Below are 27,395 nucleotides of genomic sequence, written 5' to 3'. Positions count from 1 at the left end.
ATATTAAATTCATATGCGAGCAAGATATTTATGAATTTAATCATTAAAATGTATAAACTCAATTATACATTTAAGTTAGATCAATTCCCGAAGTTTTGGTCAACAATAAAAACTGCTTACCTATGAGTTTACCCATAAAACGTGCAAAGGCAATATACCTTTTTACCACAATTCTATGTATTGTGAATTTTTGTCCACAACTTTTGTGGCATATAGAGGCTAAAAGATACTACGATATTAAATCCATATGTGGTTGAAATATTTATCAGTTTAATCATTAAAATGCATAAACTCAGTTACACATCCAGGTTAGATCAATTACCGAAGTTTTGTTCCACAATAAAAACTGCTTAGCTATGAGTTCGCCTTTAAAACGTGCAAAGGCGATATACTTTTTATCCACAGTTCAATGTAATGGGAATTATTGTCTGCAATTTTTGTATCTAATAAATATCCACGGTTAAAAATGTTCATTGATCTATCAAAACTTATCATGGACGCACCCATTTTTCTACCACATATAGGAATATAGAGTCTAGAAGATTCTCATTTACTTGAAACCTACCAAACTCATTAAACACTCTAACCAGAAGCTCATTTAATTGAATTGAAAAAGGAATCAATACGTAAAAATCGAACCAATCCGTTGAACACATACCAATTATTAAGCTAATTAGTGCTCTAGAAATTTAGAGATGTCAAATGATGAAGAAAAGGAAGAGGAAGAGGTTTGGATGACTACGAAGGAGTAGATGGGGGTGCAAAATGACAACCATGGGAGATGGAAGGATTTTTTCAAAGAAAGATAGAGAAGGGGCTTTGCTCCATGGAGATGATGGACTGGTTAGGGTTCTATTTTTTTTATTATTGTTATGTAGATTGAGTTATGTGTAAAAAGAAGCTTGATTGAGTTGAGTTTTGATAAATAAGGGCGCTTTCGGAAATAACGTTGGGCGTAAATAGATAATGATAGATAAATTAAATACAATGTGGGTACAAAAAGTAAGCTGGATATTGAGATACAAAATATAGGTTCAAATAAAATTTCCCTTTAAATAATATGTCTATGATTTTAAGTCAAATTGAAAAATATTATATAGGGTATTCAGTATTCTAGTGAGTACAAAGTATTATCCTAGAATTTTTGCTAACTGAGAAAATGGCAGACTTTCATGGGATAAATTACCAAGTTTGACCTCATTCTTGGTGAGTATCTGCTGCTTTGCCATTTGTTGCAAGGTCTATGGATGCTAGAGATTTTTTTATGTCCCAGAACACATTTCGATACATAAAGTGTAATAATACAATTGATTGAAAACTTAAAAAAAAAAAAAATCACCTAATTATATTATGGCACTTTGTATACTAAACTGTATTTTCAGCTACATTATCCCTTCCCCTGCACTGCACACCATTGTACACCTCACGGGTCCATATGTCAATGGATGCATGGTGTAAATAATGTCTCACTCGTTGGTTGGCTCTTTACAAGTTTACGAACATCACCATCTTCCAATCTCAAACCCGAGAACAATGATGCTCACAGTTTGATGAAACATAGATTATGAGTTTGGATATTGGCTTTTCAATTTTTACCATTAATCTAGTTATTCGTTCAGTCTACAATTCGTTTGGGGTTGCCAAAGATTCTTTGCACAAATTTTAAATTTAATTGGATCCCTCAGTAAAAAGAGGGCTTCGAACATAAAAAGTTTTGAGAGTTTTTGAACAGTGAAGATAATAAAGTCCATGATTTTGTACTGGTTGTTTGTTTATTCTTTTTGAACGAATGAAAACTGTTGGCTTTGAGATCTACAGTTTTATGCCTCACAGTTAAAAACATTAGAATATATGTCGGATTCAGCTTTAAAATTCGGAGATTTTGGACCTTGAAGCTTTTCTTAAGGAATAAAATAAATATCGGAATCTTTCTTTTCCTATTTAAATGCTAATTGTTTTATTGTGATTTTGTATGTTTTCTTCGACGTCTGTTATTCTTAAATTAAGGTAGTGTTTTTTTGTTAGGGAGTGAAGATGAATTTTAGAGACAGAAAAACAAAATCAGTAACATATAAACCTAAAATTGAAAATTAATCCAAAAATAACAAATAATTAGATAAAAAGTTATAGCCATATACATTTCTATATAATTTTTGAAAAAAAAAGTGAAAAATTATGTAATACGAATTTGTCTGTCAGAACATTATAATTGATACTATTAGTCAAGACTCAAAAGTTGGATCTTAATTCGTTGACTGGTATGGTATGCAACTACGAATTTTTCTAGATGCGAACAAATACATAGACCGAGAGAAAGCAAAGTCGTTTACATACATACAAAATATTAAAGTCCCAATTAAGATGTTATGCTAGCAAATATATAGATAGAGAGAAAGTAAGTTGTTACATATGTACAAAATTATCTTAGTCATCCCGATTAAGACGTTACTAGCGAATATATAGATCGAGAGAAAACAAGTCAAAATTACCTAAGTCGTCCTAATTAAGACGTTACTAGCAAATATATAGACTAAGAGAAAGCAAGTTGTCTACGTACAAAAGTATGTCAATCTCAATTAAGACGTTTCCAGTAAACATATTAATTGAGAGAAATCGAGTTGTTTACCTACAAACAAAAGTATCTTAGTCCCAATTAAGATGTTATTGGCAAATATATGGACTAAGAGAAAGCAAGTTTATATACATACAAAAGTACTTTAGCCATCCCAATTAAGACGTTGGTAGCAAATATATGGACCGAAATAAAGCAAGTTGTTTATATACATACAAAATTATCTTAGTCCCAATTAAGACGTAAGAAATTTCGTAACAACTGGCTGTATAGATGAGAAAATTATGTAGTACGCTATTGATAATTACTTATTTCAATGTACATTTCCATGTTTTTGTTAAAGAAAGAAAAAAGTGACTATTAATTTTAAAACAATAAAATATTATATTGGCACTTTAAAATTTTCATTTTCCACTCTAATTACAGTAATTGACCAACTGAGCAAGAATGTTAATCCATATGTCAATCCCTTGATTTTTAAACCAGAAAAAATATTAACAATCTAGAATTGTACATAAATATTTCAACACTAAAGCAGCTCAACGTGTAATATTACAGTATACAATTCAACTAACATGATCAAAGTCTTGGCCAACTCCGGGTGCGAAATTAAAAAAGTGGCCGCCATATGATCATGCAACTTGGACAAAATATATTATAGGGTAAATTACATAAAATTACAGTAACTATCAATCGAACCACAATTTCATACTTCATGTTTTAAACATTGTAATGTTATATCTCAACATATGAATTTGTTGCAATGTCAGACATCCGTTAAATTTTCTGTCAATTTAGCTGTTAAATGATGACATGATAGGAGTGGGGCCCACTCATTTGCCATCTTGAATAAATAAATAAATAATTAATAATAAATTACTAATTCTTATTTAACAATTAAACTTTATTAAAAAAAAGAAAAAAAAGCTCTGTTCATTTCCTCCCCCTCCTCCCTCCTCCCTCCTCCCTCCTCCCTCTTCCTCATTCGTCCCCTTCACTCCCTCATCCGTCCCCCTTCTTCCTCGTCCTCCTTCGTCCCCCTTCTTCCTCGTCCATCCGCCGCTTTCGAGTCCACCGATTCGGACCAGCGAGTTCGTCATATCAGATCGGCACATATTCAATCTGTTCGAGGGGAAAGATCCGGTGTTTTGACTCCCTCCCTGGTTCTTGTGGAGGTTGCAACGAAATGACCTGGCTACGACGACGGCGAGCACATACATGTCTTGTTCGGCATCAAAATCGGTCCGGTTTTCTTTGAAACGGCAGTGGGTCGATTCGAATGATGGTTGGTAGAAATCGAATGGTGGTTGATGGAGAACCGAACGGACGGAGACGGAAATGAGAAGGTGTAGAGGTTGACACACATCGGGGAAGCGAATCTGTAGAAGTGGTGGTAACCCAGAAAATGGGAAAAAAAAGGGGAAGGAAAAAGAAAAAAATTTGACTGTAATGAACTTCCATTCTTCAATTAATATTATGGAGGATTTCGAAAATCCGGAGTTCTGGGCGAATTTTCAAATGGCCACTTCTTGAATTTTTGAAAATTTAATTTCTCTAATTTAAAAAAAAAAAAAAAATTCTCTAATTTCTTGAATTTTCTGGGTTTGTATTTGTGTTTTTCGTTTTGGGTTTTGTTTTTGTGGGGTTCTTCTTTTTGGCTTCCGGGAACTCTCCCTTTGCAATTTTATTTGGTGGTTTTTCTTAGAAAAATGGTGAAGAAGAAGAAATTGAAGAAATGGCAGTGGGGCGAAAGCCCCAGTCGGTGATGGGATTTGAAGATAGGGAAAAGGATAAGGGGATGGTTTCTGATGCTCAGTTTTGCGAAATCTTAGTGAACTTATGATGAAGAAATCAAATTAGTTTTATGTAAAGACTGTTGGAGCAAGATGAGGGTCCGGTTTTGGTTTGCCATCAAAACCCACTCATTTGGGGTCTGGTTTTGGTTTGCCATCGAAACCCACCTGCGTTTTGCGATCGGCGGTGTATCAGTTGTTCCCGGAGGAGGACGAAAATTAGCTGTATTTTGAGGAGGACGAGGAAGAAGGGGAGCGGAGGAAGGAGTGATGGGAGGAGGAAAGGGGACGATTTTCCGGGGAACAAGGAGGAGAGGTTTTTTTTTTTTTTTTTTTTAGCTAATTTAATTGTCAAATAAAAAATTAATAATTTATTAATTTTTTATTCAAGTTGGCAGAAAAGTAGGTCTCGTTTCTACCACGTCATCATTTAATAATCAGATTGAAAAAAAATTTAACAGATGTCTGATATTACAATAAATTCATAAATTGAGAAATGACATTGTAATATTTAAAACATGAGATATAAGATTGTGATTTGACATATAGTTTTTTGTAATTTACCCTATATTATATAGGAGAAATTAGGTTCTCATCTTTCTTTTGCTACTCTATTGATTAAAACTTTATTCTTTTTCAATTTTTGATCAAGGTCTTTGCTATTAATAACATCATTAATTATTTCAATAATAAAATATTTTTTATTTCTAAATATATTCATTTAATGTTAAAACTGTTACAATTAGTATATTTATATTTATGGTTACATTTTTTATCATATATTTTTATTTTTAGTTTGTACCCATTTTTAATTTGCAACCCTTTTTTAATTTGTACCAATTTTCTTTTTAGTTTTAATTTGTACCCATTTATTAATTTCTTTTTGTGCCCATATTTTATAAAGTTTTATTTGTATTTGTACCCATGTTTTTATTTATTTATATGTGCCCATTTTTAATTTTGTTAAATGTACCCATGCTAATTATATGTACCATGCATGTAATTTTTTTAAAAAATTTTTAATCTTAAAATGTATTCATTCTTAAATATACCAATTTGTTATATGTAAAATGTATCATTTTTTTTTATATAAAATTTATTCAATTTTTTTCCTAATCCATTTTTAAACTTATATGGGTACATTCTTTTTTCTTTGATTTGAGAATGTATCCATGTTAAGTTTAATCGAAGAAATTTATTAATTTTATTAAGCATAATATCTTTTTTTTATTTTTTATTTTATTTTGAAGAATGTACCCATGTTTTGATACAATAATTTTTTGGTTAATTTTGATTAATGTACGCATGTTTATATATATACACACACAATAGTATATTTATATTTTTAATCCCACGAATTATGGTTTTTTATTTAAAATCTCATTAATATAAACAACTATAAATTTCAATTTATAATTTAAAAAATATAGTAACGTACATAGAAATAAATTATCACATTAATTTAGGAACTTGGATCAAAAATTGAAAACCAACAAGGTTTCAGTCAAAGAATATTCATAGTTAGGAACCGCATCCAAAGTCTTCCTATTATATATGTATACCTTGTCAATATATGACTAAAATCTAATGGTCTTCTTCTTACATGCAATGCATGATTCAGCCAGTCGGAATACAAGTGTTGGTCGTTTAAGTTCACGCCGTCGGGGAGAGCAAGTTCTGCACATGTACAATATGAAGTTGATGATGAGGATACTATTACTCTGCTTCCTCAGCTGCTTCTGGTTTCGGCTGTCCTTTGCTCAAAATGCTACCACTGATCCATCTGAAGGTTCTCTCTCTCTCTCTCTCTCTCTCTCTCAACAAAATGACATTTTAAGTGTTCTTCGACAATATGAAATGAAGTTTCGAAGAAATTATTGTAAAGCCCTTTTTCTTCCCATATACAAAACATCCAAAAATTATTGTAATAATCAATTTGATCTTTCGTTTGGTTCAAGATAGTCTGGTAAGTGGTAACACAAGTCAAATTATGGTGTGATATAATCTAATACACACAAGGACTGAATTAACTGAGAGTGCAGTGAGGGCGTTGAACTCAATATTTGAACAATGGGACACACAACCAGTGCCGGGGCAGTGGAATATCAGTGGAGAACCCTGCAGTGGATCTGCCATCGACGGCACCCGCACCGACATTTATAGCCCCTATATCAACCCAGGCATCGTTTGCAACTGTTCTTACGACAATAATGCTACATGCCACATCACCAATCTGTATGTTAAACTACTCTCTCTTGATGAACAAGATTTCCATGCCACTGCTGATTTTTCACTTGCTACCTATATATGTTAACGTCATAATTTGACTGTGTCGCTCCATTTTCTGTAGTTAATGTTCAATCTTTTTGCTTTCCAGGACAGTGTTTGCTCTTAACAAACGAGGGGTGTTTCCAGAAGAATTTTTGGCTCTGAGATATCTCACATCTTTGTATGAATTTTTTTCAACTCCCTTCTCTGTTTTCGGTTCATCAAAATCATATATTGGATATTAAAAATTATAGAATTATCAGAGAGACGGGCCAAAAACTCACTTCCAACAACACAGATAATGGTCCCAACTTGGTAATTACCACCTGCACAATCCGTCAGGTGTGGGGTTTATCTCAAAAGACCTCGGCATTAGTTGAAGTGGGATTTAGATATTTAAACTCTTTTTTCTTTATTTCTTTATTTCTCTAACGGTTACACTTCCTTTCAATTTTTGTAGGAGTATCGATCATAATTATTTCACCGGTCCCCTACCGGCATTCATTGGCAATATGTATGCATTGACTGAATTGTAAGTAGTGAGAGAACATTTCTTTAAGTACTCATACTTCTAATGAGACCCGTAGCAATTTGTATACTTCAGTTTGAATATCATAATCTACAGTTATGTTCTTTACACCTTTTCGCTACTATTTATGTCGTAATCTACAAAAAAGCATTATGCTTTTATTGAATAATGCAGTACTAGTTTCCTGTTATGTAATGTAATTAAGTTTAATGGTGCTTATCTTTCACTAACTGATATCTCCATTCAGGTCAATTAGCGTCAATTCATTCTCTGGGCCCATCCCCAAGGAGCTTGGAAACCTTAAGGAGCTAACATATTTGTAAGCCATGAAAAATTAGAGAGCGTACAATAAAATTTTGTGTCGTAAATAATAGATACAGAACCTGTTGTTATAAGCTAAAAATCTGGTTATGAATGAACAATCGAAGAATAGAAAATGAGAAGGATAACAATGGAAGAATATTCTGAAGGTTTCTCTCTAGCAGAGCATATTCTCTTCATCTCTCTACAATTCACACACACTATGTGCTTTACATAACCGTTGGAATCCAAGGTGGATTCTCTCTCTTCACAAAACAATCTCAGCCTTACATCTAGCTAGTTGCTAGGATCATTACACCTGGCATTATTTGCCTTACTACATTAGAGTTGCACACTTGGTATTTTAAACTCAAGTGAATACACAAATTTGATACACATCTTATTTCCTAAGCAGCTATAGACTTACAATTCAACACAACCTTCTATCACTCTTCAATAATTGCTTTCAAGTAAGTGTTTGCCCGTTCAACATGACTTGCAGGAGCATCGGATCAAATAATTTCTCCGGAACACTCCCTCCAGAACTTGGTAATTTAGTCAAGCTCGAGCAACTGTAAGTGCTTCGTTAAATCATCAAATTTGAATTACATGTTAATTCCTTACGGATGAGCAAAAATTGCACTTTATCGTATGAAATGGGTATTAATCAGTTGCCTTAATATTTTCCCAGTTACATGTACAGCTCTGGAGTCGGTGGTAAAATTCCTTCAACATTTGCCAAGCTCACCAAGATGCAAACCCTGTAAGAACGGCTCTTAAATCGTATTTTTGATTTGTTCGTTTATCCAGTACTTTGAGATTGCTTTTCTTGGATGAGCTTAGTATAAGTCAACTTTTTGAATTTTAGCTCGGCATCGGACAATCCTTTCTCAGGAAAGATACCTGATTTCATAGGGAATTGGACACAACTCACTTATTTGTAAGTAGAGAAACCTTTGATCTTTTGCAGTTTATGAAAGCAGACCTGAGATGGATAATTTGTTCACAAGCTTCTTATATGTTTCTGTAGGTATTTAGAAGGGAACTCTTTCGAAGGCCCAATACCAACCAGCTTTTCTCAACTGATCTCATTGGAGTATCTGTAAGTACAAATGTTTCAAAAATTGTAATTCTCTCTCTCTTTCTCCGAAGACGGGATTTCAGTTTATTTTGCATATAATGATGTAGGCTAATCAGTGATATATACAATGGGAGCTCTTCTCTTGATTTCATAAAAAATCTGAAAAACTTGACTGAATTGTAAGTGAAGATTCTCATCGATCCAGATACTTCTTTTTCCTTTTGAAATTTGATATCATACTCCATCTTCTATTTATCAAATTTTATGTTTTTGGAATACAGCACACTGCGAAACGCATTAATCACTGGTACCATCCCATCTGATATTGGAGAATATCAAAGTCTACAGATATTGTACGTACCAGCAAATATAAGCTTGAGTCCCAACGAGACCAATTAGTTTTCTTTCATTCTGACTGCTCCTCTCAACTTATCGTTGGTGTTGCAGGGATCTGAGTTTCAACAATTTGACAGGCCGACTCCCAAGTTCTTTGTTCAACTTGAGTTCTCTTGGATCCTTGTAATCCCCGTCTTTATTATTATTTTTTTCTTGCCTTATCATACATAAGTTATCAAATCTTCAGCATTCCCTACTTTGATTGAAGATCTGACCTTTTGTGCACATCTGACTTTAATCGAAATGGCCAGGTTTCTTGGAAACAATAGTCTCTCCGGATCTCTTCCGAGCCAAAAGAGCGATGGACTTCAGACTATGTAAGTCCTCGTTTCTTAAAGTAGTCATATAGAATGCACGGTGCATGTATGTGTTTGTGTATAATCGTAAGCATTCTAATCCTATCTTACACAAGTTCTTAATAACTTTCATGCATTTTGTGTCTTTTGATTCTATTTTGTTATTTGCAGAGATTTGTCTTACAATTTTTTATCAGGAAGCTTTCCCCAGTGGGGTTACAAAAAATTGCAACTGTACGTGTCCTTTTATCTTTCACGTTCATTTTATAGTTTAAATCACCAGAACATGTTCGGACAAAAAATTATCGTTGAGATTCGTTTTCACAGTGCCACTTGCCTGCCTACTATGTTTTGATCTTGTACAAGGAATTTTCCTTTGATAAAGATATAGTTCTTCATACGTTGATTGATTAATGATTTTATGCAGGAACTTAGTGGTCAACAACTTCACATTTGGCAGTCCAGACATAACGTGGGTTGAAGTTTCTCTTACTCGTTTTTAGACAAGCAATACTATCACTACTCTACCACTACATGTTTCTATTTGGATAACTAATAATTTTTCTCTGTGTTTGCAGTCCTCTTGGATTGAATTGCCTCCAGAGAAATTTTTCATGCAATAGAAATACCCCACGATGTAATCTGCTCTTATGTCACCCATCATTTACTATTTTAACGCAGCGTCATGTTAGAGGAAAAGGCATTGGTTATGTATACATATGGATATAGATTGCAAGCATGTTTCCATAAGTTCAGTAATACGCATAACTGGTTAGAAATATGTGACTGAAGAACATTAGTATGAGTCTTCAATTTGAAGTTTCATCGCTAATCATGGGTAGATTCTGGTATTACAGCAAGCTTCTCAATCAATTGTGGTGGACCGCAAATGACAGGAAGTGATGGCATATTGTATGAGAATGACGACTTAGATCTTGGTCGAGCGACATTCATTGTAACCAATACAGAGAATTGGGCTGTCAGCAGTGCCGGTTCGGTTTCTGACGAACGTGTTTCTGGCGAATATTACCCCCCCCTTGCATTGTTGAACAAGACCCTTGCACAAGTCACCGGAACAGATGTGACCCCGGCACTTTACCAGACTTCAAGAATGTCCCCAGGATCACTGAGATACTATGGCCTGGGCCTTGTGAATGGGCCCTACACTGTAGCATTGCACTTTGCAGAGACGGTTTATGAAAGTCGAACTTCGCATACTTGGCAAAGTCTAGGACGGCGTGTATTTGATATCTATATTCAAGTAAGATTGCTTATAGAATAAAAATTCTAACTTATTTGAAGTAAACACCTCATTAGACAGGTTTTGGATGTTTTAAGCTACATTAACTAAAGACAATGATTTAAAGGAGACTAGAATTATCACCTACCTCTTCATTTGGTTGCTAGGGTACCCGCAGGACGAAGGACTTTGACATATCGAAGGAGGCAGGTGGTGTTAACCAAGCAATTGTGAGAAAATTTAATGTTAACGTGTCAGAGAATTATCTTGAAATTCATCTGTTCTGGGCTGGTAAAGGGACTTGTTGCATACCCAATTATGGTGATTACGGCCCACTAATAGCAGCTATCCATGCTACTTCGGGTATAGTATGTGTTAACTTATAGTGATTTCTTGTGAGTGGTTTAAATGTATTTTTCTGTTGTTAATTGACATTGAAGAATTCGTCTGTTTTATCACTTAGATTTTACAAAGAAGAATTTTACAAAGAAGAGCAAGACTGGGTTGACAGTTGGTATTGCAATTCTTGTTGGAGTTGTGAGCTTGCTATTAATATTTGCGATTCTATATATGAGGAGGAAAAAATCAGAAAAAGAAGATGATGAAGGTAAACGACCATATCATTACTGGTACCCAATTCAAGTTTCTCTGCTCTGACATTAACACACAGAAGTTTTGTGAATGTGCAGATATTCTAGGATTAGGCCCCCGGCCATATACTTTCAGTTATGCTGAATTGAGAGCTGCAACTGAAGATTTTAATCCTTCAAATAAGCTAGGAGAGGGAGGATATGGCCCCGTTTATAAGGTGAAATTCGTATTACATCAATATCATGTACTTGAAGTAATGACCAGAGAAAGGAGAGAGAGCGAGAGAAGAAAATAGCTTTTGTTTTCTTTCCTTTCACGTCACTAAATTGTGTTTGTGTACATTGTAGGGTACACTTTCTGATGGTAGAGTAGTGGCTGTGAAGCAACTTTCAGTATCATCTCACCAAGGGAAGGGACAATTTGTATCTGAAATTGCTACCATATCTCCTGTGCAACATCGGAATCTAGTGAAATTGTATGGATGTTGCATTGAAGGCAGCCACCGCATTTTGGTTTATGAGTATCTTGAAAACAAGAGCCTTGATCAGGCACTTTTTGGTACAAACCTATCTACTTTTAGGTTGCATAGAAACAACATTGTTTGCAATTTCAAGCACTGTAAAATTGTTAAGAAATGTTTTTGATTGGATGTGTTCACTAATATTTTAGGAAAAAGTAACTTGCACCTTGACTGGCCTACTCGATTCAATATATTGTTGGGAACAGCACGAGGACTTGCTTACCTTCATGAGGAGTCAAGGCCAAGGATTGTACATCGAGATGTCAAAGCAAGTAATATTTTGCTCGATGCAAAACTCTCCCCAAAAATATCAGATTTTGGATTGGCAAAGCTTTATGATGACGAGAAAACCCACATCAGCACCCGGGTCGCAGGGACAATGTAAGCCATCCTTTATTGTTTTTCCAGAGGATACATACATTATGGCCACACACATTTATACTTGCACGAAATTTTCACACATGTTAATATTTAATTTTCTCACACATGTTAACATTGTGCAACCATTTGATTATCTTGCATTGCAGAGGCTATTTGGCACCAGAGTATGCATTGTTTGGACATTTGACAGAGAAGGCCGATGTGTTTGGTTTTGGAGTCGTCGTTTTAGAGATCCTCAGCGGGAGACCAAACTCTTACAATAACTTGGATCCAAAAAAGATTTCTCTTCTTGAATGGGTAGGAATTGCATTCGCCTAGCTTCATTTAGGCATTGTTGTGAAAAACTTATTTATACTTTCCTTTGACTGTGGCATCATGTTTTTCAGGTGTGGACTCTGCATGAAAACGACCAAACTCTGGGGCTGGTGGATCCAAGATTGACAGAGTTTGATGAAACCGAAGCAACTAGATTGATAAGAGCAGCTCTCATGTGCACACAGGGATCACCGATGGCACGGCCATCTATGTCACGCGTGGTTGCAATGCTCTCTGGAGACATTGACATAGGCACTGTCATGTTGAAGCCAAGCTATTTGACAGATTATGATTTTAAAGATGTAACAACATCGTTAACAAGTAGATTTTTGGTGGAGGATGATACCCCATCAACTTCATCCAAGGGTAGTAATGTTCGCCTCAACTATCAGTCGGGAGGCAACAATGCAAGTGGTGCTTCTGTAAACGTCACTCAATCACTGCTAGCTAACATTAGAGGAGAAGGAAGGTGATAAATATCGAGAACTGATTTTCACATGCTCTTTTTACCCCTTTGTGCACCCTTGTACTTGTTTTGGACCCTTTCCTTTTATATAATACACATTTTAATAATTAATTCTAATTGTACTTTAGCTTTGGCTTTTGGTAGTGGGCAGGGGACTGGCATGCCAGACTTGAATATACCTTAGCAGATGGATGTATATCCTACTTATTCATACACAATGTTTATAGATATGTTCATGAACCACCACCACTGGATGGAGATCCCACCACTAAAGTTTAAGAATGTGTTTAGAGAATTCAGATAATTTAATAAGGCCTTTTTGGGTCAATAAATTGAGCCTTGATTTTGATTGGATGTGTTCACTAATATTTCAAAGACAAGTAACTTGCACCTTGGCTGGCCCACTTGATTCAATATATTGTTGAGAACAGCAAGAAGACTTGCTTACCTCCATGAGGAGTCAAGGCCAAGGATTGTACATCAAGATGTCAAAGCCATTAATATTTTGCTCGATGCAGAACTCCCCCCAAAAATATCAGATTTTGAATTGCCAAAGCTTTATGATGACAAGAAAACCCACATCAGCACCCAGGTTGCAAGGATAATGTAAGCCATCCTTCATTGTTTTTCCACAGGTTACATATATTATAGCCACACACACTTATACTTGCATGAAATTTTAATACACATCATGTTAACAATGCGACTAATGATCTCAAGAAACATTGTACAACCATTTGATTATCTTGCATTGCAGAGTCTATTTGGCACCCGAGTGCAATGCGTGGACATTTGACAGATAAGGCTGATGTGTTTGGTTTTGGAGTTGTTCCTTTGTAGATCCCCAGCAGGAGACCAAACTCTAACAATAACTTAGATCCAGAACAGATTTATCTTCTTGAATGGGTAGGAATTGCATTCCCCTAGCTTTATTTTGGCATTGTTGTGCAAAACTTATTCACCCTTTCCTTGGACCATGGCATAATGTTTTTCAGACATGGACTCTGCATGAAAACGACCAAATTCTGGCGCTGGTGGATCCGAGATTGACAGAGTTTGACGAAACTGAAGCGACTACACTGTTAAGAGCAGCTTTCATGTGCACGCAGGCATCAGCGATGACGAGGCCATCTATGTCACGCGTGGTGGCAATGCTCTGTGGAGATATTGACATAGGCACTGTCATGTTGAAGCCGAGCTATTTGACAGATTATGATTTTAAAGATGTAACAACATTGTTAATAGGTAGCTTTTTGGTGGATGATCGTACCCCACCAACTGCATCCAAGGGTAGTAATGCTCGCCTCAACTATCAGTCGGGAGGCAGCAATGCAAGTGGTGCTAACACTCCCTGGATTGACCCTGCGCCTTCTGTAAACATCACTCAATCACTGCTCGCTAGCATTATTAGAGAAGGAAGGTGATAAATAATGGGAAATGATTTATGCATGCCTTTTATCCTTTTGTGCACCTCTGTACTTGTCCTTGGGTCTTTTCTGCCTCTAAGGTTTTGGCTATGATGATGTATATCTAAAATAACATACAATTTTATAGATATTTGAGTCAAACTTTCATGTCAATTTTGTGTTAGTATGTTGCAGTGTAAATCTCCTCTTTTAATCGAAGTGAAAAAAAAATGGATGTTTCTTTTTCTATAGTTGGTTGTATTCACACTCCCATTTTAATTTCTCACATTTTTTTGGTAATTTTTGTCTTTTGGTCTCTTTTAATTCATTCGATCCGACGGTCAAAAATTAAGAAGAATGGGTGGAGGTAAAATAGGTGTGAATAGCACCACCCTTTTCTATCTGATAGCCAAGTATGTATAATAAAACATAAGCAATCTTAGTAGATGCCTATGAACAAAAGCCACGAGTTGGCTCTAGATGAGTTAATGCCAATTGTTGATTCATTAGTGTCACCCCAATGTGACTCTTTGGTAAGGTTTTTGCATAAGCCAACTCTTTTACATGAATGATTATTAATTGTTCGTCGATCAATGTCACCTGAAGAAAATCTTTAATTATTAATTGTTTCTCACATGAGTGGTCTCAACGGTGGGGCTGGGTAAAACCAAAATGCAGGGAAGTTCATGCTCACCAAAGCAAATCTCAGTTGAAATATAACCTCGAATCAATCAAAAATTCCAAAGCAAGATCAACCCGTTTAAGGCTATGGTGCTCATCTAGTAGTCTTTGTGCCTTTTTTCTTTACATTTGGAAGTGCCAGTGCCAGTGCCAGATCACTTGAGGCAACAAGTCCAGGCCCCACATTTTATTCGTTTATATTGCCTCCACTCAAAGTGACTGTTAGAATTTGAACGTTATAAGCCTACCATTTTCCAGTCCCACTTTTTTAGTTCTTGTCACTCACTTTGCTCTTCTCTACAAAAGTATTAATTACATGTACACACACACACACTTATTAGCAACATATATACCCCTATATATACTTTCTCTTAGTCTCATCAGAACTCAAAGAAAGGAGAGCTTTGGAGAAGTGAAAGTAGTAGCATAAACTAGAAGAACAAAAAGGGACATCTTAATCTCCCCCCAGAAGCTGAAGTTGTTGCCTGTCAAGAAGTGTTTGTATGTGGTCAAGGCAAACACCTTCTTGACCATCTTATCTAGCTTCAAATTCGCATTCACTACCCCTTCTAGAATCACATCGAACACGTTCCCGAAATCAATCGTCCAGTCCTGGCTTTTGATCAAAGTTGCATATATTCGGCCCTCCAATTAAGATCCTCGCCTTGTATCGAATGCAGCTGAGGGTCTTTGCTTTAGGTGACCACATTTCCCTTCCATGGCTCATCACTCAATTGAAGCAACAAAAGCCCCAAAGCCAAACCCACCGACAAGGAGTCGTCGACATCACACAGCCAACCAATTCTTCTGCTTCCCCTGCTTTGAGTAAACCTCCTTCATTTTCTTCCACTTAACATCAGCCTCTTGCTCAAGCTCAAAATACTTGATATAGCTTAATATGTCATGCGAAAGCAGCGCTGCACGCCAGGATCAACCTCATTAGCTACAGCCAGTTGCTCTCGCTTGTACACCGGTTGGCAGGTTCCCAGGCCTCTGGCGCTATAGTTTTTCTCAAGGGCGACAAAACCTCCTTCATCAGTCGGTCAATACAACAAAGACTACCATCCCCTTCTCAGAGGCATGATTCTGACTGGAAAACCTTCCTTGCAATGTTTTCGAACAACATATGATGATCAACGATGGTAGGCAAAAAGGTAACTGCTTGGGTAATCTCCAAGCAATAATCATCATGATGGTCATGGTCATGGTCCTTGTGATGATGAAAATTTTCAATATCAAACTTGAGGCACTGGGCAAAAATATCCAAAACACAGTTATGCAAGAAGCGATAATCAACGTCGCGCTTGTATCTCTAAGCCGCCTCGTTGGCCGTGTGGATCACCTTCCTCCTCAACAACAATTCACTTACCTTCGACTTTGCATCCTTTTCCTTGACCTTCACCATTCCGTTTGAATCTGCCTCTTCCCTCGTCCTCCCAGTAAATTTCAAGTGAGCTTTGCCCCGTAAAACCTGCGAGAGAATGCAGGGAAAGTGTAGGATACGTCCAAAGGAGCCGGAAATTAGCACAAGATTGTATGCAAGGGTTTTCGAGTGGTTCTGGTGGAGCCAAACCGCCGCAGTGAAGAAAGCTTCATCTTGGTTGCGTTTTCCACCGTCGCCGCGTCTGTCTATGAAGTTGCAGATGAGTTTATGGGTGGTTAGAGGATTATGCGACCAGGCTGAGGGAAACACTTGGTTCATCAGAGTTTTGTGGAATTCCATGGTCGACATGGCATCCTTGGTGCAATTGAAGTACATATCAACGTAAGGATTATTGATGTTGTGGAAGCCTAATTGGCGGAGCAATTCTTGTGAATTGCGATCAAACAACCTTGTTTCGGCATGCTTCCAGAATCAATATCACTAGTAGGAATGCCCGCGCTTTGCTACGAGTTTTCAAACCATGAATAATATTCGTAGAAAAATTAACTGAAAATGCTACAGAAATACAATCGCATTCTTAAATGTAGCAATTCAGACAACACGTTTCACATGAGTAAAGCTCACAAAACCACACATTTACACAATTATCTCCAAATGAAAGAAAAAGCAAGAGATAGGTGAATTGATCCATAAAATAAGTAGTTCAATTTACATTGCTACTCTCTTGTAACTTATTAGAGCTTCTTTGCAGATCAATCATAATGATTTCTTCATTGCTTTCACCAAATATTTCTATAGTTCTACTCTAGTAGTCCAATTGACAGAAAAAAATAGCAAGTGCAATTTTATTCGCTGCTTTGAATGTGTTGTAAAGATAATACCACCAACTAAGGGTGGCAATTGATTCTTGTCATAACATACTATAAAAATAAAGGTATGGATAAAAAAGAAAATGCATCCTTTGAAGGATATAGAACAAACCTGACATTCAACGAATTGTTCTTTTACAAAGCGCAACACCAAACTTGATTTCCCAGCTCCAACGTCCCCAAGAAGCACCTGAAGAAGAACATCAAACATCACTGTGGTGATCATGACATGCAATACCCAAAGAAAATAAACCTATTCATCACATAATGCTAAAATACATATGCCTACATATCCATAATTCCTATGTTTACGAAACATCTTTCGATAAATCACAACCTTCATTTTAAAATGGACTTTTGTATTTGTATTTTGCTTGTGAGTATGGTCGTGGTTAAACTTAGCATTCTAGCATTTACTTATATGATATCATACAACAAGAAAGCTTTGAGACCCGAGTCACAGTTTATTGTATTCTCGGCGACCCTCAAAATACCAAAGCTCGACAGAGATAAACAACACGAAAGAGAAATTTCTGCTTTACTTGTACACTGACATTTGCATGTGCAGAGCTCTCTTTCCTCCTTTCTTTTCTTCCTCACCTTTTGGTTCTTTCTCCTAGATTAAGGAGATTGTTGTTTTGTTTTTAGTGGTTGCCATCATCATCACATTCAAATCAACTTTAGTTAATACTTGCCTCCCTACACGCACTCACGTGCGTGCGGAAGACCCTTTTGTAATTGAGGCGTTCTACGCGCGACTTATATAATTTAAATGATAACAAAATAACGGTTGATCTCTGATCTAATTGCAGACACAATCTACAGAACCGTCTTCTATTGAACTTGTGAAGTGTGGGGTGGAGACCTGAATGTAACAAATTGGTGTTAAGTGAATAATTCCAAACATATAAAATTTTGATCATCACACCGAACGCAAACAGAACAATTAAATAAAGAACTGAAGGCATACACAATCTAATTAGACAAATAAGTGAACTTTCCCATGCCGAAATCTGAAAGACCAAAAGAAATATCTCATTACACAGAAGACAAAACTTAGCCGGACAAAACTTAAAACTAATCAAACATGGTGAACCAATTATAGAGAACATAACCCTTGTAACCAATCGGGAAAAGATGCTTTTAAATCCCAGAAGAAAATAAAAATTAAGAGGAGCTTTTAAAAAACCATCATTTCAATTATTTTCCAGTCTTACATTTGGGATTAAACATAAAATATAACTAAAAATGCCAACTTTCTTAAAAAAAACTACGACTATTTTTACAAATTTCCATTACCCAATACTGAAAAATGAGAATCACGAAGCAATGAAGAACAGAACACACGAGAACCAAAAAGTTAAAAACAACACGTAACCATTTCAAAGACCCAAAATCCTGCAAGGACAAAAAAATCCCATAAAATCAGTACATCAGCGGTCCCTGCAAAACCCCAAAATCAGAAAATTATAAAAAGAACCCAAAATCAATGGCATGGTCCTCCTTTCTCCATCATTCAGTAGCTAATGACCTAATGGAAAAGAACCCAAAACAGACAGCTTAAAATATGGAAAGTGCTTATAAAAGCTCATGAATAACTTTCGAAGCCTGCATGGAAATGGTATAGCGCAGATAACAACACACAATAAAACTTTGCACAGTATAACCTAAATCCGATATGTTGCATTCCCCACACACAGATTGTTCAAAATTAATTTCGTCTCCGTCTTCTTTTAAATCTGATAAAATCCCCAAAACACAAAAAACAGCAGCTAACTATTTTTTACTATGTAAACAACAATATGCATCTTAACCCATTTAACATATTCATAAAATAACATCAAACACATTTAAGCATGAGATAATATAGAAGTGAAGTCTCACAACTTTCATAAAAAATTATTACTTTGTTAGAGAAAGGCTTGAAAAAATATGTAAATTACTCACCTCTATTACAAAAATGTTACAACAGCTGATAAAAAAGGCCAAAAATACGAAAAGCCGCACCTCCTGAAATAAAAAACAGAACCAAACAACACATTCACAATATCAATCTAAACGATATCCAGAAAAAAAAAGAAATGAACAGACAAAACCCATGTTTTATACAGAACAAACCAAAAAAAAGAAAGAACTGAAGCCAGTAAGAAAATGACAAATCTGATACAGCAAAAGGTAACATAATCTATATCGACTTAATTATCCATCCAAAAAGACATTTGAACGAAGAATATTTTTAAGGATCCAAACAACCATTAAACTAAACAATTAAAAGTAAAAACAGCAAAGCATTCACTGAAGAAATATATATACATATACATACATACATACATACATATATATATATATATATATTATAACGTATTTGGCTCTTTATACCTAAAAGAAAAACATTGGCTTTCTTGTATGCACTGAAGTATGCATGTGTCTGAAATTTACAATCTATAGAGACTCAATCTCAGACTCAAAAGACATTTAAAGGAAAAGTAATAAGAAAAATAAGTAGTGGTTATACCTATACTCCATGTGTGGACTCCAATTTTCAATCACAATTCAAAATTCAAGAGGCCTATAAATCAACCACATAGGAAATGATCAGTAGAAGAAAAAGAAAAACAACTGAAGCCAAAATAGCATCTAACAAATCATTTAGAACCATCACAGAAAACAATTTTTGCATATAAGTAATTTAAAGGAATACCATCAGGTCATGCATATATACAACGTACCCAATTAGATTAGTAGCACATCAACAATTGATGATCAAAAAGTTATTCAACCTCAATTGCTTGAATCTAATTAACTCAAAGATAATAAACAGTCCATTTAATGCACGGGCTGACTGTCAATTTTACAAAACCATAATTCTGTGCAGTTCAAAAACCAAGTGGAAGAATAGGCATCAGGTCATGCATATATACAACGTACCCAATTAGATTAGTAGCACATCAACAATTGATGATCAAAAAGTTATTCAACCTCAATTGCTTGAATCTAATTAACTCAAAGATAATAAACAGTCCATTTAATGCACGGGCTGACTGTCAATTTTACAAAACCATAATTCTGTGCAGTTCAAAAATAGCATCTAACAAATCATTTAGAACCATCACAGAAAACAATTTTTGCATATAAGTAATTTAAAGGAATACCATCAGGTCATGCATATATACAACGTACCCAATTAGATTAGTAGCACATCAACACTTGATGATCAAAAAGTTATTCAACCTCAATTGCTTGAATCTAATTAACTAAATATTAAACTTCACAGCCACAAATAAACCTAAATTCCTCCTAAAACTATCTCATTTAAGCTTGATTTTACTATAATCTATAAGTGTGGTAAAAAATGGGAGGCCAAACGATTTGTTAACAAAAAAGGTAGACATAAAAGTAAAAGGAACAGGGCAGACATTAGTTGAGGAGAAGCTACTGTCACCTTGAATTGACGACAAACAGTTCTTATCTTCTCGAATTAACGAAGATAAGTACCATTTTTTGTTAATTCAAGGTAATATAAAAAGAAACTATACCTGTACAGTGTTCAGATGTAGCAATCCTATGCAATCAGCCAAATGATGGGTGTCCTCTCAAAGATCTGTATATCCATTACAGACTAATCTTCAGTCTTGCAGAAAATGATATGTTGACTACAAATTCCCACACTACTAAAAAACACAAATAATTCTATCTACAAACCAAATAATATGTGCAACTTTATGCTACAATGGTAGAATAAGATGGTTGTACAGGACGACCCAAAGATTGAGATTTTTTTTTTACTTCTAAAATTCTACACACTTTCGGGCCCTAAATTTTCCCGGAAACAAAAGAAAGTGAAAGAAGTCGTACCTGGTTTGAGAGAGTGGACGCTATCAGCGAGTTTGGTGGAGCAGTGATGGCGGAGATCTCTGGTGAGAAAGCTAATAAGATGGACAAAATCATTGAACAAAAAAAACCTCCATTTTTAAAATTAAAGTCAACAAAAATTTGAACAAAGAAAAGAGAACTCAAACCCGAAACAAATAAGTAGGAGAACTCACCAGGAAACCCAAAGTGTCTGCAGGATTGGCGATTTCCTGAAAACCAAGCTTTTGTAGGTTTAAAATTTCTTCCCTGAGGCAACAGATCCAACATTCTCAACTTTAGCTATTTCAGCTACATAATAGAAAGAATAAAAAAAATTAATTTATATAATTAACTAATCTGATTTAAGATTAATCGAAAAGCTTGGAAATTTCAGCTTTAAAATTACATGTCAGGCTGCAAATCTAATAAAAAGCGTAGAATTTTAAAAATGCTGACCTTAAATACAGAGGCCTTCGCAGACTGCAAGGAAACGTCAGAAACCCGAAAAACCGGATCTCCTGAAACCAAAAACAAAACCAAATTAACCACCATCACCCATAATTCGAAGCCACAAACAAAATCCCTAATATTACAACCGAAATATTTAAACAAAAAAACCCATTTATAAATCCAAATTTACACTCCCAAGTGCAAGACTCTAAGCTCCAACTGTTCTTTCTCAACTTTAGCTATTTCGGCAACATAACATAAATAAATAAATAAATAAAATTAATTTAACTATAATTAACTAATATGATTTAAGATTAATAAAAAAAAACTTGGAAATCTGCTTGAATTCAATCTCAAAATTGAAAACGAACACTTCACTTTTACAAAAGTTGTACAAAGCGGAAAAAAAAAAAAAGACAAATCAAAGTCTCACAAAGGGCCACAACGGACAGCAAAATTGCAACAGAAAGAGGAAAAATGTTCAATCAAACCTTTGGATAAATCTTCTCAGGCACACAAATTCAAAGCCACAAAAATCCAATCTAAAGCATCGATTCACAGACTGAGATGCACAAAATGATATATTAACAAATCCAAAACGAAACACAAAAATTAAGAACCAACAAGCAAATAAATACTGATATCCCCTGCATACGTGAGCACACGTTCAAAAAGCCTCTCAAAGGCTGAGATTCAACTTTCAAATATGAAGATTTTAAGCCACAATTGTTCTTTCTTAACTTTAGCTACTTCAGTTACATAATCAGAAAAAAAAAAAAATTATATTAACTAATCTGGGTTAAGATTAATAAAAAAGCTTGGAAATTTCAGATATAAAATCACACCTCAGGCTGCAAGTAGAATCAAAACTATGGAATTTCAAAATCACTGACCTTAAACACACAGGTCATCGCAGGCTTCAAAGAAAAGTCACAAACTCGAAAAACCCAATCTCCTGAAATCGAAAACAAAACCAAATCAACCATCATCACCTATAATCCGAAGCTACAAAACAAAATTCCCAAAATCACAACCAAAAAATTTGAACAAAAAACCCATTTAAAATCCAAATTTACACTCGCAAGCACATTACATTCAAAGCAGACAATTACCCAAATCAAATCGACAGCAGGAGATGCAATCTTTTATGGGCTTCAAATTTTCTTCAAACCGAGACCAAATTCGCTATTCTTCAGCAAGAAAGCGTTGCCATTTGTAACCCCCGATGAAAAGATCTAAACAAATTTGACTAACAGTAGACAGAGAACGAGAGATAAAGAGAGAGAGGTGAAAATTCCACGCTGGTGACGAAGCTAATGAATTCGGAGACGCATTTCTGGACGGTGTTCGACTGATCGGCGCGAGTAGAGAGATGAGATCAGAAAGACAGAAAAATTAGGGTTTGAGAGATAAAGAAACTGCGGCAGAGAGAGACGGAAAGAAAGATGCAGAGAAGAAGATGGCAACTGAAACCTTCCAGCGACTTCGTTCTTTAAAAATAGCTTTATGACAAAATTACCCTTGGATAATTTTATGCATTCTTTTTAGCCGTTTCGAATTTGTTTTGGCCGACAGGCATTTGCGTCCAATTCTTTTGTCGAGGCCGGTGACACCAAAACCGGCCTCCGGCTTTCTGTATAAAAGATAATTAACTTTAATAATTGTAATAGGAAGTAATGATTATGTTCAACCTCCGGCTTTCAATCTAAAAAAAAATACTAAAAAAGTTCAAACACAAAACCCCCCAAAATATAAAATCAAAATATAATGCCACATTACCTAGTTTTTTTTTTGGTATATCTTTTTCAGCTAAACCCTAAACCCTGAACAATCTACCGCTGCAAGCAACATAACATCCGCTCTGCAAATTTTTGTAGAACCACTTTAAAAATTCAAATCTTTAAGCACCTAATGATCAAATTTACTGGAAATTCAAAACTTCAATAGGTATCCCTCCTTACCACAGATACGTAGTTTTAAAAATAAAACCAAAAGGATTCATTCCATTTAACATATACCTGAAAACTACCATAGTAATATTAATTAATTAAACTACTTTTTAAATATACCCAGCAAGGTAACTTTTGGGTTTGACAAGAATTTTAAACCTACGAATGGGTATACCAAAATCAATTTGTAAGTACGATAAAAGTCCCTATAACGGTATCACAGTAACTATAATCACAAACAAGTTGAGAAATTACTTTCTGATTATCAAAACCACTACTGGATAAATGCAGACACAAAATATCACAATATTATTACCATGCCTTATGCATAATCACAAACAAGTTCATTTATTTTATTATATGTTGACCATTGTGGTCGGTTGAGTCGAGCTTGAGCACGAGCCCAGTCAATCAACCTTGGCAGCCTGCTGGGGAGAAATACCGGCAGCCAACTACAAGTGGCATGAAAATTCAATATATGTGTGTATGATTTCACAACAAGTAATTAAGGGTGTTGATTAAAAGTCAATCTAAACAGTTGACCTTTTGTAAAGATACTAAATAAAGTTTTTCCAAATCAAAGTTTTTAATCTTCAGTTACATGTATGAACGAGAGACGGAGTAAATAACTTTACATGGAACCCAATAAGAGAGTTCTATTCCCTTTAGTCTCATTCTTTGCATAATTTATTGACACTTAAAGATACTGGGAAGGGAAATCATATTTCACATACAAATACACATAGCATTTACGCGCGTTGTTTTTATTCTCTTTTCTTTTTTAGAGCGGCATAATGATGTACGTGGAGTGCCAATAATAGTTCGAAAAAAAAAACGCATAAGACTCTAAGAGTGAGAAATGCAAATGCCGGCGCCAAAAACAATTTTTGCATGAATTAATTTTAAAATAGAATTTAAAAACTAAACAATTGTGATCGTTGAACCACATTTCGAATAATTTAAATATACACATATCAAATCATCGACATCGTGTATTAACGTCTTTTGTCCTATTTATTATCATATAGTTTTGCTTGATATATAGCATGCTGAATATTTGACATAGTAACTGAAAACCAGTTTTACATTTTCACTTGGGAAGAAAAAGTGAAAAACACAGGTTTGAGGTTTACATAGTTGCACCAATTTGTTTGGCATTCTGATTGGGTTATTTCGGCTACATGTTTTCTTTCCTCGAAATGAAAATTAGATTAGTGCTTAGGATTGTAAATTTGGTCAAACTTGTTCCTCTATGGGCCATATTCCATTAATTTAGCAAACATTTCAGAGCCAGTACGTCACTTTCTTTTTTGGGTAAATTAGAATTTGCACCCTCTAGTTTGGTTTCTATTACAACATTATACAACATCTTTAAAATATTTCAATCTCCTACATTACGTATTATTCTATTTCAATACTATATATACGTTAGTCAAAACGTTAATTTCAACGTTACTTAATTGTGTGGCAACTACAGATCCCATTATTTTACTGAAGTGGCAGTCAATAACATGCCACATGGGACAAATAAAAATAAATTTGTTTTAGATTTCTAAGAAAGAAAAATTAAAATATGATTTTTTTTTCTTAAAAACCCCACCTTATAAATCTTCAAACCCTCCTTCTCCACGCACCAACAATTAAGGGGGTGTAGTCAAACTTAGATTTGAGAAGATTTTAAAAGACTTTAAAATCTTAGTGTGTTCAACTAAAAGATTTTAAAGGATTTTAGAATTCATTCAAATCTAGGTGTGGTCGATTAATCAAAGGATTTCAAAATTCATCCAAATCTAAGTGTACTCAAAAAATTAAGGAGGGTGTAGTCAATTTGGATTTCACAAGATTTTAAAAGACTTTATAAAGTGACAGATTTCAAAGGATTGTAGAATCCTTACAACTTTTAGATGGATTTTTAAGGATTCTTATGGATTTTGATTAAAGATTTGAATGGATTTTGAGAGTTTTATTGTCATTTAAAAAAAATTATTTTTTAAATAGAAAATAAAGATTAAAAATAATAAAAACTTGAAAAGAAAATTTAAGAACTTCACCTAGTTCTCCCAACCCTCCATGTTTTAATTGGACATAGCACATGCCATTTTCTGCCACTACCATTTTATTCCTCGTTGCAGAGGACCTCAAAATCATAAAATGGAATAACTGCTTCAGCATTACATCAGCCTTACAAAAGTAACGAAAAACTTCTCACAAGTAACCGACATCAAAGCATTGTTGACGCATTAAAGAAAATATATTGTTCAACCATGAAGAGACACAAACAACAGCAATCAGAGGGATTCAATAGTCAACCCATACCAATCACATTGGTATTTACGAAATTTCAAGAAGAACCCTATCTCTAAAAACATCCATGCAATTTACAAACGAATATATACCGTATACTTAACCAAAACTTGAATTAACCTCTCTAACTATGTATTGCGACAACACTGTAAATAGGTTCACTCCTATGTAAATAGGAAAACGATATCAGTATTACCAATGAAGCTCAGATTACCTCGTCAGGGAGGGATGCAGTGGATAATTAGCTTGATTTGCCTTTGTGTGTTATACACCTCCAAAAAGCAATCTAAATAAGAATAAATATTCTCAATGAAATGGGAAGAGAGAAAGAAAGAAAGCTCGGTTGTAGAGTGGAGAGAGAGAGAAAGAGAGAGAGAGATCAAAGGGGGTTGAAATAAATCCTAAGGGTGGAGGTATGATTCTTTATAGTCTTTTTAAGCTTACCATCTATTCTCAAATCCTACAAAATCTATAAATTTTTGAATACATATAGATTTGCATAGACTCAATATAAATCCTTTAAAATCCTAGTTGACTATCCCAGGATCCTAAAATATTTTAAAATCCTTTAGTTGACTATCCCTGTATTTGAATAGACTCTCTTAAATTCTTTTAAAATCCTAGTTGACTACTCCCCGATTCTAAAGTCTTTTAAAATCCTAGTTGACTACTCCTCGATTCTAAAGTCTTTTAAAATCCTTTAAAATCTCTCTAAATCCTTATTTGACTACACCCCCTAAGATTTTAGAGGATTTCAATAAGTTGTGGATTTTGTGGGATTTGAAAGTAAGAAGTATATATAACAAAAATTAAAAAGAATCTAACTTCACCTCATAGGATTTCAAATCCTTTTCCATCTACTGCTACTGTTGCTGAATAAGTAGTCACAGACGAGCAAAGGATCATTAGAAAACATGACTGTAGTTGCATCACATTGTATAAGAAAAGCATACAATTGGAAAATTTAAAGACTAAATATATTGGCGGGGCAGGGCCTGGAGAGGAGGAAGGCAGTTCTTTGGACCTGGGTAAGTTAAAACCATCAAAGCTGCGAGGGCGCCCAACGGACAATACCAATTCGTACAAAAACTCCAATTAACACCCCCAAGACTCAGTTTCCTTCGCTGCAATTTCAGTCACAACCCTCTATGCAAATACACCATATTTTTTTGCAAGACCCAGTCGCAGAAGCAGCACAGCACCCTAAAGCTCCAGAAATTGAAAATATTCAGAGCTCCATTGGGAAGATTTTCCCTTTTTTTATTTCAATAAAAAAATTATATGAAAATCTACCACAATCTACCAAAATCTACAAACTAAATTCATTTATATTGTTTAAAATTCATATAAATTTGTAAGAGTTTTAAATCCTCGTAAATTCTATCCAATCTATCACTTTTAAAATCCTTTAAAATCTTAGTTTGGCTGGCCCTAAAATCCCTACAGCTAAATAAAGCAACATCTCCCCAAACCAACCGAAATCCCATCACTCTCTGCCGCCAAATCTAAATCCAATCCAAATCTCACTGTCGTCGACTCCATCCCCAAACCGGCCCAAAACTCATCATCACTCCCGGCTATATGTCATCTCACCGAATTTCACATGGCTCAGCCGCCCTTCCCCTAATTTCAAACCCCCAGACACACATATACACTACCGTCCATCTGTGTTGTTCGATTTTGTCGATGGGGATCCAGGTCGAAGATCCGAGACCAAAATTTTTGGTGCTCGTTTTCGCTGGAAACCATGGC

At 35.1% G+C, this 27,395-nt stretch overlaps 2 protein-coding genes across 8 annotated transcripts in view; one reads left to right on the top strand and one right to left on the bottom strand.

Moving 5' to 3' along the window:
- The first annotated feature begins 5,734 nt into the window (after window positions 1-5,734).
- On the top strand, window positions 5,735-17,279 carry LOC137724515 (putative LRR receptor-like serine/threonine-protein kinase At1g56140). Of its 2 annotated transcripts, none has more exons than XM_088693962.1 (25): window positions 5,735-6,154; window positions 6,408-6,600; window positions 6,743-6,814; window positions 7,094-7,165; window positions 7,410-7,481; window positions 7,965-8,036; window positions 8,154-8,225; window positions 8,331-8,402; window positions 8,493-8,564; window positions 8,651-8,722; window positions 8,825-8,896; window positions 8,991-9,062; window positions 9,191-9,256; window positions 9,407-9,469; window positions 9,663-9,707; window positions 9,814-9,872; window positions 10,093-10,496; window positions 10,643-10,838; window positions 10,939-11,082; window positions 11,165-11,283; window positions 11,414-11,624; window positions 11,736-11,967; window positions 12,114-12,264; window positions 12,354-12,595; window positions 13,998-17,279. In XM_088693962.1, exons 1-25 carry the CDS (start codon window positions 5,953-5,955, stop codon window positions 14,170-14,172), a joined length of 3,222 nt encoding a protein of 1,073 aa, XP_088550088.1. In that variant the 5' UTR covers window positions 5,735-5,952; the 3' UTR covers window positions 14,173-17,279. The 2 variants fall into 2 exon arrangements, with proteins under 2 accessions (XP_088550088.1, XP_068319358.2); XM_068463257.2 differs by having other exon boundaries at window positions 12,354-12,681; window positions 14,072-17,279.
- LOC137724522 (uncharacterized) overlaps window positions 14,455-27,395 on the bottom strand; it is a 96,061-nt gene continuing 83,120 nt past the window's right edge. The window contains exons 5-15 of one of the 6 annotated variants that reach the window (XR_015962402.1): window positions 22,503-23,023; window positions 22,284-22,345; window positions 21,397-21,458; window positions 21,135-21,249; window positions 20,944-21,014; window positions 20,625-20,689; window positions 19,604-19,657; window positions 19,036-19,098; window positions 17,643-17,953; window positions 17,201-17,278; window positions 14,455-16,722 (exon numbers count right to left, since the gene is read on the bottom strand). The gene's annotated coding sequence lies outside the window, so the exon portion shown is untranslated. Of the gene's footprint in view, window positions 16,723-16,874; window positions 17,279-17,642; window positions 18,102-19,035; window positions 19,099-19,603; window positions 19,658-20,624; window positions 20,690-20,943; window positions 21,015-21,134; window positions 21,250-21,396; window positions 21,459-22,283; window positions 22,346-22,502; window positions 23,024-27,395 lie in introns of those variants that run through there. The other 5 variants (XR_011067445.2, XR_015962405.1, XR_015962411.1 and 2 more) reach the window with 5 other exon arrangements.

Source organism: Pyrus communis, chromosome 5 (assembly GCF_041283825.1).
Source record: "Pyrus communis isolate YQ-2024b chromosome 5, ASM4128382v1, whole genome shotgun sequence".
In the NCBI taxonomy this organism is placed as follows: domain Eukaryota; kingdom Viridiplantae; phylum Streptophyta; class Magnoliopsida; order Rosales; family Rosaceae; genus Pyrus; species Pyrus communis.
This window is presented reverse-complemented; position numbering and strand designations above follow the sequence as displayed.